The sequence below is a fragment of the Mobula birostris genome, chromosome 14, assembly GCF_030028105.1.
Source record: "Mobula birostris isolate sMobBir1 chromosome 14, sMobBir1.hap1, whole genome shotgun sequence".
Classification (NCBI taxonomy): domain Eukaryota; kingdom Metazoa; phylum Chordata; class Chondrichthyes; order Myliobatiformes; family Myliobatidae; genus Mobula; species Mobula birostris.
In genome coordinates, this window is record NC_092383.1 from 48,260,873 (window position 1) to 48,279,950 (window position 19,078).

Below are 19,078 nucleotides of genomic sequence, written 5' to 3' on the forward strand. Positions count from 1 at the left end.
GGCCTTTAGCATTATCATGGAAAAGGATAGAATCAAAGAGGACAGGAAAATTTTTAATTGGGGAAAGGCAAATTATGAGGCTATAAGGCTAGAACTTGCGGGTGTGAATTGGGATGATGTTTTTGCAGGGAAATGTACTATGGACATGTGGTCGATGATTGGAGATCTCTTGTGGGATGTAAGGGATAAATTTGTCACAGTGAGGAAGATAAAGAATGGTAGGGTGAAGGAACCATGAGTGACAAGTGAGTTGGAAAATCTAGTCAGGTGGAAGAAGGCAGCATACATGAGGTTTAGGAAGCAAGGATCAGATGGGTCTATTGAGGAATATAGGGAAGCAAGAAAGAAGCTTAAGAAGGGGCTGAGAAGAGCAAGAAGGGGGGCATGAGAAGGCCTTGGCGAGTAGGGTAAATAAAAACACCAAGGCATTCTTCAATTATGTGAAGAAAAAAAAGGATGACAGGAGTGAAGGTAGGACTGATTAGAGATAAAGGTGGGAAGATGTGCCTGGAGGCTGTGGAAGTGAGCGAGGTCCTCAATGAATACTTCTCTTCAGTATTCACCAATGAGAGGGAACTTGATGATGGTGAGGACAATGTGAATGAGGTTGATGTTCTGGAGCACGTTGATATTAAGGGAGAGGTGTTGTTAAAATACATTAGGACAGATAAGTCCCCAGGGCCTGATGGACTATTCCCCAGGCTGCTCCACGAGGTGAGAGAAGGGATTGCTGAGCCTCTGGCTAGGATCTTTATGTCCTCGTTGTCCACGGGAATGGTACCGGAGGATTGGAGGGAGGCGAATGTTGTTCCCTTGTTCAAAAAAGGTAGTAGGGATAGTCCGGGTAATTATAGACCAGTGAGCCTTACGTCTGTGGTGGGAAAGCTGTTGGAAAAGATTCTTAGAGATAGGATCTCTGGGCATTTAGAGAATCATGGTCTGATCAGGGACAGTCAGCATGGCTTTGTGAAGGGCAGATCATGTCTAACAAGCCTGAGAGTTCTTTGAGGAGGTGACCAGGCATATAGATGAGGGTAGTGCAGTGGATGTGATCTATATGGATTTTAGTAAGACATTTGACAAGGTTCCACACGGTAGGCTTATTCAGGAAGTTAGAAGGCATGGGATCCAGGGAAGTTTGGCCAGGTGGATTCAGAATTGGCTTGCCTGCAGAAGGCAGAGGGTGGTGGTGGAGGGAGTACATTCAGATTGGAGGATTGTGACTAGTGGTGTCCCACAAGGATCTGTTCTGGGACCTCTACTTTTCGTGATTTTTATTAACAACTTGGATGTGGGGGTAGAAGGGTGGGTTGGCAAGTTTGCAGACGGCACAAAGGTTGGTGGTGTTGTAGATAGTGTAGAGGATTGTCAAAGATTGCAGAGAGACATTGATAGGATGCAGAAGTGGGCTGAGAAGTGGCAGATGGAGTTCAACCCAGAGAAGTGTGAGGTGGTACACTTTGGAAGGACAAACTCCAAGGCAGAGTACAAAGTAAATGGCAGGATACTTGGTAGTGTGGAGGAGCAGAGGGATCTTGGGGTACATGTCCACAGATCCCTGAAAGTTGCCTCACAGGTGGATAGGGTAGTGAAGAAAGCTTATGGGGTGTTAGCTTTCATAAGTCGAGGGATAGAGTTTAAGAGTCGCGATGTAATGATGCAGCTCTATAAAACTCTGGTTAGGCCACACTTGGAGTACTGTGTCCAGTTCTGGTCACCTCACTGTAGGAAGGATGTGGAAGCATTGGAAAGGGTACAGAGGAGATATACCAGGATGCTGCCTGGTTTAGAAAGTATGCATTATGATCAGAGATTAAGGGAGCTAGGGCTTTACTTTTTGGAGAGAAGGAGGATGAGAGGAGACATGATAGAGGTGTACAAGATAATAAGAGGAATAGATAGAGTGGATAGCCAGTGCCTCTTCCCCAGGGCACCACTGCTCAATACAAGTGGACATGGCTTTAAGGTAAGGGGTGGGAAGTTCAAGGGGGATAATAGGGGAAGGTTTTTTACTCAGAGAGTGGTTGGTGCGTGGAATGCACTGCCTGAGTCAGTGGTGGAGGCAGATACACTAGTGAAGCCTAAGGGACTACTGGACAGGTATATGGATGAATCTAAGGTGGGGGCTTATATGGGAGGCAGGGTTTGAGGGTCGGCACAACATTGTTCTATGGTTTATAGTTTCCATGATTTTCCCTTGTTCCCTTAAATATAGATACAACATTAGCCACTCACCTGTCATCCGGAACCTCACCTGTGCATAAGGGCATGAAGATATTGGTCAAGGCCCCATCAGTCTTGTTTCTGACCTCCCCCAATGTCCTGGAGTAAGTCCCATCTAGCCCTAGGGATTTATCCACCTTAATACTCATTAGAAACCCAACACCTCTCCTTAACCATGCCCTAATGTATTTATACACTCAGCACTGATCTCCTGATCCTCCATATCCCTTTTTCCTTGGTAAATACTGAAGCAGAATATTCATTAAGTACCTCATTCACATTCTTTGCATCCCTCTTTATCACTGAGTGGTCCTACCCTCTCTCTATTTATCCTCCTGTTCTTGATGTATGTATAGATTGCCAAGAACTTTTCATGTCCCCTCTTGGCTTTCTTAATGCCCTTCAGTTCTTTTCTGGCTTCTTTATGCTCCTCATGTGCTCTGTTTGATCCTAAATTCCAACAAAATTAATGATTCTTCTTGACTAAATTCATCACCTCTCTGAACATCCAAGGTTCTCTTCTCTTTCCATCCACACCCTTCCTTCTAACAGGAACATACCTTTCCTGTACTCTGTGCAATTGATCATTAAACATGCTTCACATGCCTGATGTGGTCTTGCCAGAAAAAAAAGGTGTTCCCAATTAACTCTTCTTAGTTCCTGCCTAATGCCCTCGGAATTTGCCCAACTCCAATTTAAAACTCTCCCACAAGGACCATACCTATCCTATCTGTAGCTACCTGGAAGTTAAGGAGTCGTCCCTGTTCCCTAACTGCTCGCCCACTGATAGGTCAGTCACCAGCCAGGCTCATGACCCCATACCAGTCCAGTACGGCTCCTTGTCTCATTGGACCATCCCATATTGATTTAGGAAACCTTCCTGGACAGACTTAACAAATTCTTCCCCATCTAAACCCCTTGCACTAAGAAGATCCCAGTTTAAATGAGCAAAGTTAAAATCTCCCCATGACAACAACCCTATTATTTCTACACACAAGACCATAAGACATAGGAGCAGAATTAGGCTATTCAGCCCATCGAGTCTGTTCTGCCATTAAATCATGGCTGATCCCGGATCCCACTCAACCCCAAACACCTGCCTTCTCGCCATATCCTTTGATGCCCTGAATGATCAGGAAACGATCAATTTCTGCCTTAAATATACCCACACACTTGGCCTCCACCGCAGTCTGTGGCAGAGCATTCCACAGAATTACTACTCTCTGGCTGAAAAAAATATCCTCCTTATCTCTGTTCTAAAGGGTTGCCCCTCAAATTTGAGGCTGTGCCCTCTAATTCTGCATACCCATTCATAGGAAACATCCTCCCTATCAACACCCTTTCAACATTTGGTAGGTTTCAATGAGAATCACACACATTATTCTAAATTCCAGTGAGTACAGGCGCAAAGTTGCCAAACACTCCTCACATTAACCCCTTCATTCTCGGAATCATCCTCATGAACCTCCTCTGGACTCTCCCCAATGACAACACATCCCTTCTGAGATATGGGCCCAAAACTGTTGACAATACTCCAAGTGCAGCCTGACCAGTGTCTCATGCATTATCTCCTTGCTTTTATATTTTATTCCCCTTGAAATAAATGCCAACATAGCATTTGCCTTCTTTACCACAGACTCAATCTGTAACTTAACCTTCTGGGAGTCTTGCACAATGACTCCCAAGTCCCTCTGCACCTCTGATGTTTGAATCTTCTCCCCATTTAGGTAATAGTCCACACTATTGTTCTTTTTACCAAAATGTATTATCGTACATTTCCCAATACTGTGTTCCATCTGTCACTTTTTTGCCCATTCTAAATATTTGTCTAAGTCCTGCTGCAATCACACTGCTTCCTCAGCACTACCTACCCCTATCTTCCACCTATCTTTGTATCATCCACAAACTTTGCCACAAACAACTCCTTTATCTAAATCATTGACAAACAATGTGAAAAGTAGCGGTCCCAAAACTGGCCCCCAAGGAACACCGCTAGTTACTGGCAGCCAAGCAGAAAAGGCCCCTCTTATTCCCAGTTGCTGCGACCTGCCTGTCAGCCATTCCTCCATCCATGCCAGTATCTTTCCTGTAATGCCATGGGATTTTATCTTGCTAAGCAGCCTCATGTGTGGCACCTTATCAAATGCCTTCTGAAAATCTAAGTAAATGACATCCACTGCCTCTCCTTTGTTCACCTTGCTTGTTACTTCCTCGAAGAACTCTAACAGGTTTGTCATGCAAGATTTCCCTTGATAGAAACCATGCTGACTTTGATTTATTTTATCATTAGTCTCCAAGTACCTTAAAAGCTCATTCTTAATAATGGACTCCAACACTTTCCCAACCACTGAGATAAGGCTAACCGGCCTATAATTTACTTTCTTTTGCCTTCCTCTCTTAAACAGTGGAGTGACATTTGCAATTTTGCAGTCCTCCGGGATCATGCCAGAATCAAATGATTCTTGAAAGCTCGTGACCAATGCATCCATTATCTCTTCAGCAACCTCCCTCAGGACCCTGCAATAGAACCCATCTGGCCCAGGTGACTTATCCACCTTACGACTTTTGAGTTTGCCTAGCACTTTTTCCTTTGTAATAGCAATGGGACTCACTCCTGCTCCCTGACACTCACGGACCTCTGGCACACTGCTAGTGTCTTCCTCAGCGATGACAGATGCAGAGTACCCATTAAGTTCATCTGGCATTTCTTTGACCCCATTACTACCTCACCAGCATCATTTCCCAGTGGTCCAATATCAACTTTCACCTCCCCTTTACTCTTTATATAACTGAAAAAACTTTTGGTATCCTGCTTTATATTATTGGCTAGTCTGCCCTCATATTTCATCTTTTCCCTTCTTGTATCTCATTTAGTTGCCTTTTGTTGGATTTTAAAAGATTCCCGATCATCCAACTTCCCACTCACTTTTGCTACCTTATATGCCCTTTCCTTGGCTTTTATGCAGTCCTTATCTTCCCTTGTCAGCCACGGTTGCCTACCCCTGCCATTTGAGAACTTCTTCCTCTGTGGGACATATCTATCCTGCGCCTTGAGAACTATTCCTAGAAACTTCTGCCACCTCAGCTCTGCTGTCATCCCCACCAGTATCCTCCACCAGTCCACGTGGGCAAGCTCCTCTCTCATGCATCTGTAATTCCCTTTATTTCATTGTGATACAGATACATGTGAGTTATGCTTCTCCCTCTCAAATTTCAGTACAAATTCAATTATATTATGATCACTGCCTCCTCAGGGTTCCTTTAGGTTAAGCTCCCTAATAAGATCTGGGTTATCTAAGATAGCCTTTCCTCAGATAGGCTCAAGCACAAGCTGCACTAAAAAGCCATCTCGTAGGCATTCAACAAATTCCCTCTCTTGTGATCTGACACCAACAGAATTTTCCCAATCCCCTTGCACATAGAAGTCTCCTATTACAATTGTGTCATTACCCACGTTACATGCCTTTTCCAGCTCCCTTTGCAATCTCAACCCTACATCTTGGCTGCTATTTGGAGGCGAATATGATTCCCGTAATGGGTTTTTAACTCTTGCAATTTCTTGACTCCACCAGATAGATGCAACATTCTCTGACCCTCTGTCACCTTTCTAAAGATGTAATTCCATCTCTTACCAACAGAATCACAGCACCACCTATGCCTTTCTGCCTGTCCTTTCAATACCAAGTTTATCCTTTGATGTTAAGCTCCCAACCTTGGCCTTCTTTCAGACACAACTCAGTGGTACCCACAATGTCATACAACCAATCTCTAATTGCACCACGAGTTCATCCACCTTATTCTGAATGCTATGTGCATTTAAATACAGCACCTTCAGTCCTGCATTCTTCGCCCTTTTGAATTTTGCTTCTTAGCCCTGTCTGCATTTGTACCGAGTCCTTCCTTACATTCATTTTACATCCATCATCTACTTGTAAACCTGCTGGTTCATCCTCAGCTCCGTCATCCTGGTTCCCATCCTCCTGTCATATTAATTTAAACCACACCCAACACATCTACATTTCCTTAATCCGCTTACATATTTGTTCCTCAATGTCCCAGTCAGTATTGGTGGGGTCTTTAGACGAATCCCACCAGTATGATTGCACCCTTCCTATTCCTGAGTTCTACCCAACTGGACTCAGTGTCTGACCCCTTCATTACGTCTCCCTTGAGTGTAACTGTGATATTGTCCCTTACTGGTAGCGAAACTCCACTCACACTCCACCCCGCCTCCCTTTTACATCCTTCTCTGTCTTTTCTAAAGCTACAAAAACCTGGTACATTAATCACCCATTCCTGCCCCTCTCTCAACCAAGTCTCTGTAGTGGCCACGACATTGTAGTTCCATGTACTGATCCATGCTCTAAGTTCAGAATTAGGCCATTCAGTCCATCGAGTCTGCTCCACCATTCCATCATGGCTGACCGCAGATCCCACTCAACCCCATACACCTGCCTTCTCACCATATCCTTTGATACCCTGATTGATCAGGAATCGATCAACTTCCACCTTAAATATACTCACAGACTTGGCCTTCACCGCAGTCTGTGGCAGAGCATTCCACGAATTTACTACTCTCTGGCCAGCAAAATTCCTCCTTACCTCTGTTCTAAAGGGTCGCCCTGAATTTGAAGGCTGTGCCCTCTAGTTCTGGATACCCCCACCACAAGAATCATCCTCTGATGTTTGAATTTTCTCCCCATCACTCATGTACAGGTCACCCCTTCCCCAGGAAAAGGTTCCAATGATCCACAAACTTGAAACCCTGTTCCCTGCCCCTCCTCCTCAGCCACTCACTCATCTGTGTTATCACCCCATTCCTACCTGCACTGACCACACCTGAGCTGCGAAAAAAAGACCAGATTTACCTGAAGATGCTCCTTTTATGTTTTTGTTATATGGGGAGACAAGACTAAGGAGGAAGATCTTCAACCTCCTGCTCCTTCAGTTAATTCCCAGTCACTGGATAACAACCAGATTTTATTTATTAAAGTTGGACTATCAGAAACATCAGAACTGGCAGTTGACACATAAAGGTTAGTCCACGTCTTCGTGACAGCACGCAAGGCCCAAGCTGGCATTCTCAATTCAGCTGAACTGGTGGGGTTATGCTGATACATCCAAATTTCACCCTCTGTGGATCCAGCAGGTGACCTGCAAAATTCTCAGTCCAAGCTGTGAAGATTAGGTCAATGCACCTTACTAAGTGCTGTTAGTGCCTTTCCAAAGAGTTCCCGACCTACAACCCCCTTATTCTGAGGGCTTCCTTGTTCCTGTTCTTTAAGGTTGAGCTACATCGTTGAAGTCGCTGAAGTTGGTGACATGGACTTCCAGAAAGGACGGTTAAAAACATCAACAAAATCATGATTTTTGCATTAGGTTCACAATTAAGTTGTTTTGTTAACACTGTATAAATTTAGAGGGAATTTCCATACACGTCATGAGTTGACTTGATGCAGGACTGGGTTAAAAAAATAATTTGATCTGGAGGAGAAGGGATGGAGGTGGTTTGAAAGAGGCCTCCATATCTTGGGGAGAAGCTGGTGTCACAATCACAAACTCCCCGCCAGCAGTGCGCTGCACTCTCCGTTACGCTCGAGCCCATGAGGCGTGTCATAAAGCGTGTCGTTGTGCAAATCCACCTCAGCGTGCAGGTTGATCTTCTGTTCAAAGGGACAGAAGGGAGAAAGGGATGAGAAGTTGTAACCAGACAACACAAGGCAGACTTCATTCAAATGGCGCATCAGTATTCATTTATAATTCTTTCTCGGCCCTGTTCCTTTGACCTATGTTTCTCCATTCAGGGATGATGTTACTTACCCCAAGAAAGTGATTGATTATAAACAAAAGGCTTCAGAGGATGTTTCTGAATATGAAGACTGCTATAGGACAGTTTGGATCAGCTACTCAGGAATTCAAGCAATAACTGAAGGTAATCTAAAAAAATCCACATGAACAATGGATGGTTTGAAACCAGCTGTGCTAACAGGGCAAACTGGAGTAAAATTACTGTCTACTACGGTGATCTCGTGCAAACTGTCAAATAAGTGGAGCCAGATATCAAAGTCCGAATAAGATCAATACAGATGAACCAATTGTCTACACCTATTAACCAACAGAATAAGTGGAACTGAAATTCACAGCAATATGTTAATTTAATTGGATATGAATGTGTTGAATTCTTACTGAACACAGCAGCAGAATTAACATACATAGCTGAAGCTATTGCCCAAAAATGCCACATGCCATCGACTATCATCCATTGATATGTACATGGTGCTGGAGGACAGAGAATCGATTTAATCAAAAGTTGAAGTACAATTTGGTCCTCAACTCCGAGAAATTCAATTCTGGGTGGGAGACATATCACAAGCTTTTTTCAGAATGGATGCCTTATTGATTTTAAACTGCACTCTTGCATTCAGGGAAGGTAAAATCTCACGCAGTTGGATTAGCACGAACAGGAGACGCTCTACTTGCTTGATTATCAAGCCTTTAAGGGACACAAAGCAAATTTTGACAAGGCACAATTGCAACGAGAATAAGTAGGACAGGAAATCTCTCAAGGCAAACGAGAAATCACAGAAGATCATGCAAAGGCTATTAAATCAGCAAATTCACCGACAACAGTTCAACAACTTCGATCACGTCAGGGTTTGTGCAACTACTTCAGCGCATGGGCCAATTCAAATGCTAAAATTGCTCAACCTCTGCTGAAAGACAACAAGCACTCCGACCCTGTGACTCTTAATGATGAACAGATGAAACTTTGCAAACTTTAAAACTTTACCCTGTATTCAACGAGAAGTGTGGCTGCAGGACAGCAGTTTTGAATCAAGAACATGAAGACCAACAGTGTCCTGTCGGTTATTACTCTGCCAAATTGAACAATATAGCATTAGAAACACAAATGAGAAAATCTGCAGATGCTGGAAGTCCAAGCAACACACACAAAAAACAACAGGAATTCTGCAGATGCTGGAAATTCAAGTAACACACATCAAAGTTGCTGGTGAACGCAGCAGGTCAGGCAGCATCTGTAGGAAGAGGTGCAGTCGACGTTTCAGGCCGAGACCCTTCGTCAGGACTAACTGAAGGAAGAGTGAGTAAAGGATTTGAAAGTTGGAGAGGGAGGGGGAGATCCAAAATGATAGGAGAAGACAGGAGGGGGAGGGATAGAGCCAAGAGCTGGACAGGTGATAGGCAAAAGGGGATACGAGAGGGTCATGGGACAGGAGGTCCGGGAAGAAAGACGGGGGGAGGGGACCCAGAGGATGGGCAAGAGGTATATTCAGAGGGACAGAGGGAGAAAAAGGAGAGTGAGAGAAAGAATGTGTGCATAAAAATAAGTAACAGATGGGGTACGAGGGGGAGGTGGGGCATTAGCGGAAGTTAGAGAAGTCGATGTTCATGCCATCAGGTTGGAGGCTACCCAGACGGAATATAAGGTGTTGTTCTTCCAACCTGAGTGTGGCTTCATCTTTACAGTAGAGGAGGCCGTGGATAGACATGTCAGAATGGGAATGGGATGTGGAATTAAAATGTGTGGCCACTGGGAGATCCTGCTTTCTCTGGCGGACAGAGCGTAGATGTTCAGTAAAGCGGTCTCCCAGTCTGCGTCGGGTCTCGCCAATATATAAAAGGCCACATCGGGAGCACCGGACGCAGTATATCACCCCAGTCGACTCACAGGTGAAGTGTTGCCTCACCTGGAAGGACTGTTTGGGGTCCTGAATGGTGGTAAGGGAGGAAGTGTAAGGGCATGTGTAGCACTTGTTCCGCTTACACGGATAAGTGCCAGGAGGGAGATCAGTGGGGAGGGATGGGGGGGACGAATGGACAAGGGAGTTGTGTAGGGAGCGATCCCTGTGGAATGCAGAGGGGGGCGGAGGGAAAGATGTGCTTAGTGGTGGGATCCCGTTGGAGGTGGCGGAAGTTACGGAGAATAATATGTTGGACCCGGAGGCTGGTGGGGTGGTAGGTGAGGACCAGGGGAACCCTATTCCTAGTGGGGTGGCGGGAGGATGGAATGAGAGCAGATGTACGTGAAATGGGGGAGATGCGTTTAAGAGCAGAGTTGATAGTGGAGGAAGGGAAGCCCCTTTCTTTAAAAAAGGAAGACATCTCCCTCGTCCTAGAATGAAAAGCCTCATCCTGAGAGCAGATGCGGCAGAGACGGAGGAATTGCGAGAAGGGGATGGCGTTTTTGAAAGAGACAGGGTGAGAAGAGGAATAGTCCAGATAGCTGTGAGAGTCAGTAGGCTTATAGTAGACATCAGTGGATAAGCTGTCTCCAGAGACAGAGACAGAAAGATCTAGAAAGGGGAGGAAGATGTCGGAAATGGACCAGGTAAACTTGAGGGCAGGGTGAAAGTTGGAGGCAAAGTTAATAAAGTCAACGAGTTCTGCATGCATGCAGGAAGCAGCGCCAATGCAGTCGTCGATGTAGCGAAGGAAAAGTGGGGGACAGATACCAGAATAGGCACGGAACATAGATTGTTCCACAAACCCAACAAAAAGGCAGGCATAGCTAGGACTCATACGGGTGCCCATAGCTACACCTTTAGTTTGGAGGAAGTGGGAGGAGCCAAAGGAGAAATTATTAAGAGTGAGGACTAATTCCGCTAGATGGAGCAGGGTGGTGGTAGAGGGGAACTGATTAGGTCTGGAATCCAAAAAGAAGCGTAGAGCTTTGAGACCTTCCTGATGGGGGATGGAAGTATATAAGGACTGGACATCCATGGTGAATATAAAGCAGTGGGGGCCAGGGAACTTAAAATCATCGAACAGTTTAAGAGCGTGAGAAGTGTCACGAGCATAGGTCGGAAGGGATTGAACAAGGGGTGATAAAACAGTGTCGAGGTATGCAGAAATGAGTTCGGTGGGGCAGGAGCAAGCTGAAACAATGGGTCTACCTGGACAGGCAGGTTTGTGGATCTTGGGTAGGAGGTAGAAACGGGAAGTGCGGGGTGTTGGAACTATAAGGTTGGTAGCAGTGGATGGGAGATCCCCTGAGCGGATAAAGTCGGTGATGGTGTGGGAGACAATGGCCTGGTGCTCCTTAGTGGGGTCACGATCGAGGGGTAAATAAGAGGAGGTATCCGCGAGTTGTCGCTGTGCCTCAGCAAGGTAGAGGTCAGTACACCAGACTACAACAGCACCCCCCTTATCGGCGGGTTTAATAATAAGGTTAGGATTAGTGCAGAGGGAGTGGAGAGCAGAGCGTTCATAAGGAGTGAGGTTGGAATGGGGACAAGGTGTGGTGAAGTCGAGACAGTTGATGTCCCGTCGGCAATTAGCGATAAAGAGATCCAGAGCAGGCAGAAGACCAGAGCGGGGTGTCCATGAAGAAGAGGAGGGTTGAAGACGGGAGAAGGGGTCATCGGTGGGGGTGGAAGTGGGGGACAGATACCAGAATAGGCACGGAACATAGATTGTTCCACAAACCCGACAAAATGCTGGATGGAGCCAGGAGCATCTATGGAAAAGAGTAAACAGTCAGGACTGATGAAGTATCTCAGCCCGAAACATCAACTGTTCCCTCTTTTCCATAGATGCTGCCTGGCCTGCTGAGTTCCTCCAACATTTTGTGAATGTATCATTAGGATGGGGTTCGTGCCTGTGAGCACTGCAAGCATTTTATCTGGCAGTCATGGTTGTTTTTAACATTGTGCTGGATCAGACTTTATACGTTCGATGTCTGCATTCAGTGAACTATGAACAGGGTCTCTCAAATGACAGCTGCTCCGTGGTCCAAATGGTCCTCTGTTCTTGAGGCATCAAATATCATCATTCAACGAATCTGGCTACATTGTAACCAGAGGACATGGAAGACTACGATAATCACGACCGTGCAAGAAGAACAGCATGTCAAGAAGATGCAAATGACTGAAAAGTATTTTACCTTATTGACTTTAGATCTAATTCTGTACACTGATAGCTACTCAACCATTGAGGAAGGAATTCGAATGGCTAGTTGGGCTGTTGTCACAGAAAATGAAGTGATGGCCGTTCCTTTGGGCTCATCAGCTGCATGGAGAGCGGGTGCCTGCTGCATGAGCAACAGCTTGCTCTCTGTATTGTACTGCCCTGGCTTGTGGAGACAGCTGGGATGCAACATCCATGGTCGACCCCAATCGACAGAGTGCTTACTATACACGTACAGTCAGATGACAATAACCTTGAACTTGAGACCCAATAACTTTCAGACTCAGACTCTAAGCCTGTTCCTGCATTGTTTCAGAACAAAGCTGTCTAGCTAAATTTAGTCCAAACCTTAAACCCTGACGTAATCTGATGATGCACAATGTTTTCAGCAGTTGTTCTTCAGACACTCTGGGATCCTATTCTAATTCATGCCTTTACATTGCATACATTAGGTCACGACAATGCACTTTTCACTAGCTTTCAAAGCAATCTATTGGCAAATTTCAACTCATTCTCAATACCACTGTTAGACTTTTAACATCACATACTAGCTACTCTACATTGGCTTCCTGTATCTTGTAGAATTGATTTTAAAGTTCTCTTAATTGCTTTTAAAACTCTTAATGGTCTGGGACCCAAGTATATCACCAAATGACGTTTGTTTTATAATCCGGTTCAAGCTCTCAGGTCTTCTTCCGCTGGTCTCTTCAAACAATCTCCCTCGAAACATAATTCATAGGTCAACTCTTTTGAACTACACTCCTGAACTGTGGAACTCAATATCTAAAACTATAAGCAATGCAGACTCAGAATCTTTTAAACAACAGCTCAAAACGTTTTTGTTCCACCTTGCTTTTAACTGACATCTTTTGTCTTTTATTTTCATGTTTATTTTTATATTTTATTATATTTTCATATTTGTACTTTTATCTCATTGTAAATCACTTTGAACTACATTATCTATATTAAAAGTGCTCTATAAATAAAATTATTATAATTATTCTATCAAGGACTTCCAGGAGTTTCGAGGACACAGTTTGCCCCACTCCCGACTCCTGTGCTCTGGACAGCTCACCTGAAAATCCCGGATGTATGTCAGGAAGAAACTGAGGAAGGAGACGGCAAGGGACCACTCGGAGATGGTACTGACCATGTGCAACAAGTAACCCTGGCAAAAAAAGTGATATCACTGGTTAGCATCACTTCCTCTAACGCAGACACATTGACCTGCACACCAGCCTTTCTAGTCAGTGCTCCCTTCATTAGGCACACCTGCTCGTTAATGCAAATATCTAATCAGCCAATCACGTGGTAGCAACTCAATGAATAAAAGCATACAGACATGGTCAAGAGGTTCAGTTGTTGTTCAGACCAAACATCAGAATGGGGAATGAAAAGTGATCTAAGTGACTTTGATCATGGAATCACTGTTGGTACCAGATGGGGAAGTTTGGGTGTCTGAAACTGCTGATCTCCTGGGATTTTCATGCACACTAGTCTCTAGAGTTTACAGAGAAATGTGCGAAAAACAAAAATAAACATCTAGCGTGCAGAAGAGCATCTCTGACTGCACAACATGTCGAAGTTAATAGGCTCCAGCAGCAGAAGACCACGGACATACATTAGTGGCCACTTTATTAGGTACAGGAGGTAAAGGAACCCTTAGGAGGCAGTGATCAATGTATGATCGAATTTCCCCTGCAGTTTGAGAGGGAGAAGATGAAGTGAGATGTATCAGTGTTATACTGGAGTGAAGTGAATTAGAGTTATGAGAGAGGAGCTGGTCAAAGTTGATTAGAAAGGGACACTATCAGGGATTACGGCAGAAAAACAGTGGCTGGAGTTTCTGGGGGCAATTCAGAAGGCACAGGATAGTTACAGCCCAAAGGTGAAGAAGTATTCTAAAGAGGGGATCAGGCAACCATGGATGACAAGGGAAGTCAATGTCAGCATAAAATCAAGAGAGGTTAGTGGGAAGTTAGAGGATTGGGAAGCTTTTAGAAACCAACAGAAGGTAACTAAAAAAGCCATAAAGAGAAAAGACAAAATATGAAGGGAAGCTAGCCAGTAATATAAAAGAGAATACCAAAAGTTCTTTTTGAATATATAAAGAGTAAAAGAGGCGAGAGTGGATATTGGCCCTTTGGAAAATGGCGCTGAAGAGGTAGTAATGGGGGACAATGAAATGGTGGAGGAACGTACTTACTATGAAAGACACAAGTAGTACAGGTGTCCCCCGCTTTTCAAACGTTCGCTTTACGAAACCTCACTGTTACAAAAGACCTACATTAGTACCCTGTTTTCGCTTTCAGAAGGTGTTTTCACTGTTACAAAAAAAAAAGCAGCACGCGAAAAAATCAGCGCGTGATAAAAAGCCGCGCGTGCCCCGAGCAGCCGCTTTCCTTGGGAACTGCATTCTCGCCGGCATTGCTTAAACACATGCCTGTGAGCAGTCGCTTGCAAGATGAGTTCAATAGTATCGGAAAAGCCTAAAAGAGCTCGTAAGGGTGTTACACTTAGCGTATACAACTAGACATAATTAAGCGTTTCGATCGTGGTAAATGAAGTAAGGACAAAGTGAGTTTGGCTTGTGGAAGCTGACAAACATGATGTTGAAGAGTTTTGGCATCCCATGACCAAGATCTGATAGATGAAGAGCTGATGCAATTGGAAGAAAAAAGGATAACAATCGAAACCAAATGAGTAATGATAAAGTACGACTTTAATTTTGAAAGGGTACTTCAGTTTAGGGGATATTTGCAGGATGGTTTGAGTCCTTACAAAGAACTGTGTGATAGAAAAATGCGCGAGCCTTCCACATTGCCACAGCAGACAATGAACCTCGACCTTCGACATCGAGGTGGGCAGAGATAGAAGATGATCTGCCTGCCTTAATGGAAACAGACGATAACGTGATGACACCCCAGTGTCCCACCACCCCAACCCCCAGGCCATGGACAGATACCGATTCGCGGAGAATGCAGCGGTAGCTGGGAGACACACAGCACATCTTTGAGAAAAAAGCCGAAATAAACATGCTAATTAATTAGGTGCCACCCGACACGTAATTGTCGGCCCAGATCAGAGACGACACAATCGGAAATCGGCACTGATCTGGGCCAACAATTACGTGCCAAGCGGCGCCTAATTAATTAGCATGTTTATTTCGGCTTTTTTCTTAAAGACGTGCTGTGTGCCTCCCGGCTACCGCTGCACCCCTGCGTGCTTCGCGGCAATGTATCGGTCGGCGGCCTAGAGGGTGGGGGCCACTGTACCACCCAACCTGCGACAACTCAGTCTAACACACCATCATCAGTGTGCTCTGCGCTGTCCCGATTCCCGTAAGTGATACTACACTGTACATACATTATTTCTACTTTATATCGGCTGTGTACTTTTAGGTGTTATTTGGTATGATTTGGCAGCTTCATAGCTTAAAGGTTACTGGAGAGCACTTGCGCCGTGTTTTTGCCGATGGCGCTTGCGTGAGGTTTTCTGCCGACGGTGCTTGTGTGGGATTTTCACTACGGAGAACAGTGCAGTAATGATTGTGGAAAAGTATTTCTACTTTATATAGGCTGTGTATTTATCATATCATTCCTGCTTTTACTACATGTTACTGTTATTTCAGGTTTTATGTGTTATTTGGCATGATTTGTTTGGTAGGTTATTTTTGGGTCTGCGAACGCTCACAAAATTTTCCCATATAATAAATGGTAATTGCTTCTTCGCTTTACAACATTTCAGCTTACGAACCGTTTCATAGGAACGCTCTACCTTCAGATGGCGGGAGAAACCTGTATACCAGAAATTCAAGGGCCACAGGCCAGGATTGAGTGTTGTTGCTATCATTAAAGAGACAGGGCTTGGGAAGCTGCAAGGTTTGAAGGAAGATAAATCAACAAGACCCAATGGACTACACACCAGGATTCTGGAAGGTAGCTGAAAAGATAGTGGAGGCATTAGTAATGATCTTTCAAGAATCACTACATTTTGGAATGGTTCCAGAGGAGTGGAAAATTGCACGTCACTCCACTCTTCAAGAAGGGATGGAGGCAAAAGCAAGAAAATTACAAGCCAGTTAGCTTGACGTCAGTGGTTGGGAAAATATTGGAGTCGATTGTTAAGGATGAGGTCTCAGGGTACTTGGAGGCACATAAAGGCCAAAGTCAGCATGGTTTTCTTAAGGGAAAATCTTGCCTGATAAATCTTTTGGAATTCTTTGAGGAAATAACAAGATTGACAAAGGAGGGTTAGTGGATGTTGTTTCCTTAAATTTTCAAAAGGCCTTTGACAAGGTGCTGCACATGAGGCTGCTTAACAAGCATGGATAGAAGATAGGCTGACTGGCAGGAGGAAAACAGTGGGAATAAACTGGGCCTTTTTTGGTTGGCTGCTGCGAGTGGTGGTGTTATGCAGGGATCACGTTGGCACGCCTCCTTTTCATGTTTTCGTCAATGGTTTGGATGATAGAATTGATGGCTTTTGTGACCAAGTTTGTGGATAATATGAAGGTAAGTGAAGGGACAAACAGTGTTGAGGAAGCATTGGGTCTGCAGAAGGACTTAGACTTGGATCGCAAGACCCTGCAGCAGATTGTGAGGTCAGCTGAGAAGATCATCGGGGTCTCTCTTCCAGCCATTACAGACATTTACACCACACGCTGCATCCACAAAGCAAACAGCATTATGAAGGACCCCACACATCCCTCATAAAAACTTTTCTCCCTCCTGCCATCTGGCAAAAGGCACCGAAGCATTCGGGCTCTCACGAACAGACCACATAACACTTTCTTCCCTCAAGCCATCAGACTCCTCAATACCCAGAGTCTAGACTGACACCAACCTACTGTACTCTACTGTGCCTATTGTCTTGTTTATTATTTATGGCAATGCCTGCACTGTTTTGTGCACTTTATGCAGTCCTGGATAGGTCTGTAATCTAGTGTAGTTTTTGTGTTGTTTTACGTAGTTCAGTGTAGTCTGTATTGTCTCATGTGGCACCATACTCTTGAAAAAGTCTCGTTTTTACTGTGTACTGTACCAGCAGTTATGGTCCAAATGACAATAAAAAGTGACTTGACTTGACTTGACGTATTGGGAGAATAAGCAAAGAAGTGGCAGATGGAATATAGTGTCGGGAAGTGTACAGAAGGAATAAAGTGTAGACTATTTTCTAAACGGGGAAAAAAATTCAAAAATCAGAGGTGGAAGGGGACTTGAGAGTCCTCTTGCAGGATTCCCTAAAGGTTAACCTGCAGGTTGAGATAGTAGTAAGGAAAGCAAATGCAATGTTAGCATTAATTTCAAGTGGATTACAATGTAAAAGCAAGGATATAATGCACTTTATAAGGCACTGGTCAGACCACACTTGGAGTATTGTCAAGAGCTTTGGACCCCATATCTACGAAAGGATATGCTGACATTGGAGAGGGTCCAGAGGAGGTTCACCAGAATGATTCTGGGAGCAAAAGGGTTAACATGTGAAAAGCGCTTGATGGCTCTGGGCCCGTACTCATTGGAGTTTTGAAGACTACGTGGGGGATCTCATTGAAATCTATCAAATACTTCCTATACAACCACGACTGTGTTGCCACACACAGCTCCAATCTGCTGATCAAATATGCAGATGACACAATATTGATCGGCCTTATTTCCAACAATGATGAAACAGCCAACAGAGGAGATGCCAACGCTCTGACACAGTGGTGTCAAGAAAACAACCTCTCCCTCAATGTCAAAAAAACAAAGAAGTTGATTGTGGAGTACAGGAGGAACAGTTCTCCCTTATTGACATCAATAGGACTAGAGTTGAAAGGGTGAGTAGTTTCAAGTTCCTCGGTATACACATCAAGTGGATCTCACCTGAATTGTACACACCGACTGTGCGGTGAAAAAAGGACAATAGCACCTCTTTCACCTCAGATGTCTGAAGAAATTAGGCACGAGTCCCCAAATCCTCAGGACTTCCTACAGGGGCACCATTGAGAGCATCCTGACTGGCTTGTGTCATTGCCTGCTACAGGAAATGTACTACCCTCAATTCCAGGGCACGGCAAAGAGTGGTGCAGATGGCCCAGTGCATCTGTGGATGTGAAGTTTCAGGACATTTACAGCAGCAGGTGAGTAAAAGGGCCCGGAGGATCATCAGGAACTCCAGCCTCCCCAACACAAACTGTTTCAGCTGCTTCCGTCTGGCAAACGGTACTGCAGCATGAAGGTCAAGATCGACATGCTCTGGAACAGCTTCTTTCACCAGGCCAACAGATTGATTTTGGCCTGAAATGTCGGCTATACTTTTTTCCATAGATGCTGCCTGGCCTGCCGAGTTCCTCCAGCATTTTGTGTGTATCTGACCGTACATTCTGTCTGACCATACACTGTGTCTGACCGTACATTGTATCTACTGTACACTCTGACTGTACACTGTGTCTGACTGTACACTCTATCTACTGTACATTGTCTGACCATACATTGTATCTACTGTACAGTGTCCAACAGTATATTGTATCTACTGTACATTGTCTGGCCGTACACTGACTGTACACTGCATCTGACTGTACATGCCCATATACAAAACAATTCTGTATATAATCTCAGTGTTTGGGCAGTATCCTCCCACATTTCCCCTCTCTATTCTACATAGCGACAGAGGCAGAACATAAAAGATTTTTACGGACGGACGGTTGGATGGATTTTTTTTAGCCAGACCATAGTGAACCTGTGGAATTCATTGCCACAGGAGGCCAGGCCATTGAGTCAGCATAGCTGGGATTGATTAGTCAGGGCATCAAAGATTATGGGGAGATGGGGAGAAGGGGAGAAGGGGAGAAAGGGAGAATGGGGTTGAGAGAGTTAAGTCAGCCATGATGTAATGGCAGAGCACTCGATTGACTGAATGGCCTAATTCTGCTCTATCTCTTATAGTC

The 19,078-nt window shown here is 44.6% G+C and overlaps 1 protein-coding gene across 1 annotated transcript in view; it reads right to left on the bottom strand.

The window, feature by feature from the left end:
• The window catches only part of LOC140209883 (DNA damage-regulated autophagy modulator protein 2-like), a 133,039-nt gene that overhangs the window by 13,981 nt on the left and 99,980 nt on the right, over nucleotides 1-19,078 (bottom strand). The window contains exons 7-8 of the mRNA XM_072278512.1: nucleotides 13,226-13,318; nucleotides 7,092-7,886 (exon numbers count right to left, since the gene is read on the bottom strand). Coding sequence (XP_072134613.1) covers nucleotides 7,776-7,886; nucleotides 13,226-13,318 — 204 coding nt within the window. The 3' untranslated portion in view covers nucleotides 7,092-7,775. The remainder of the gene's footprint in view (nucleotides 1-7,091; nucleotides 7,887-13,225; nucleotides 13,319-19,078) is intronic.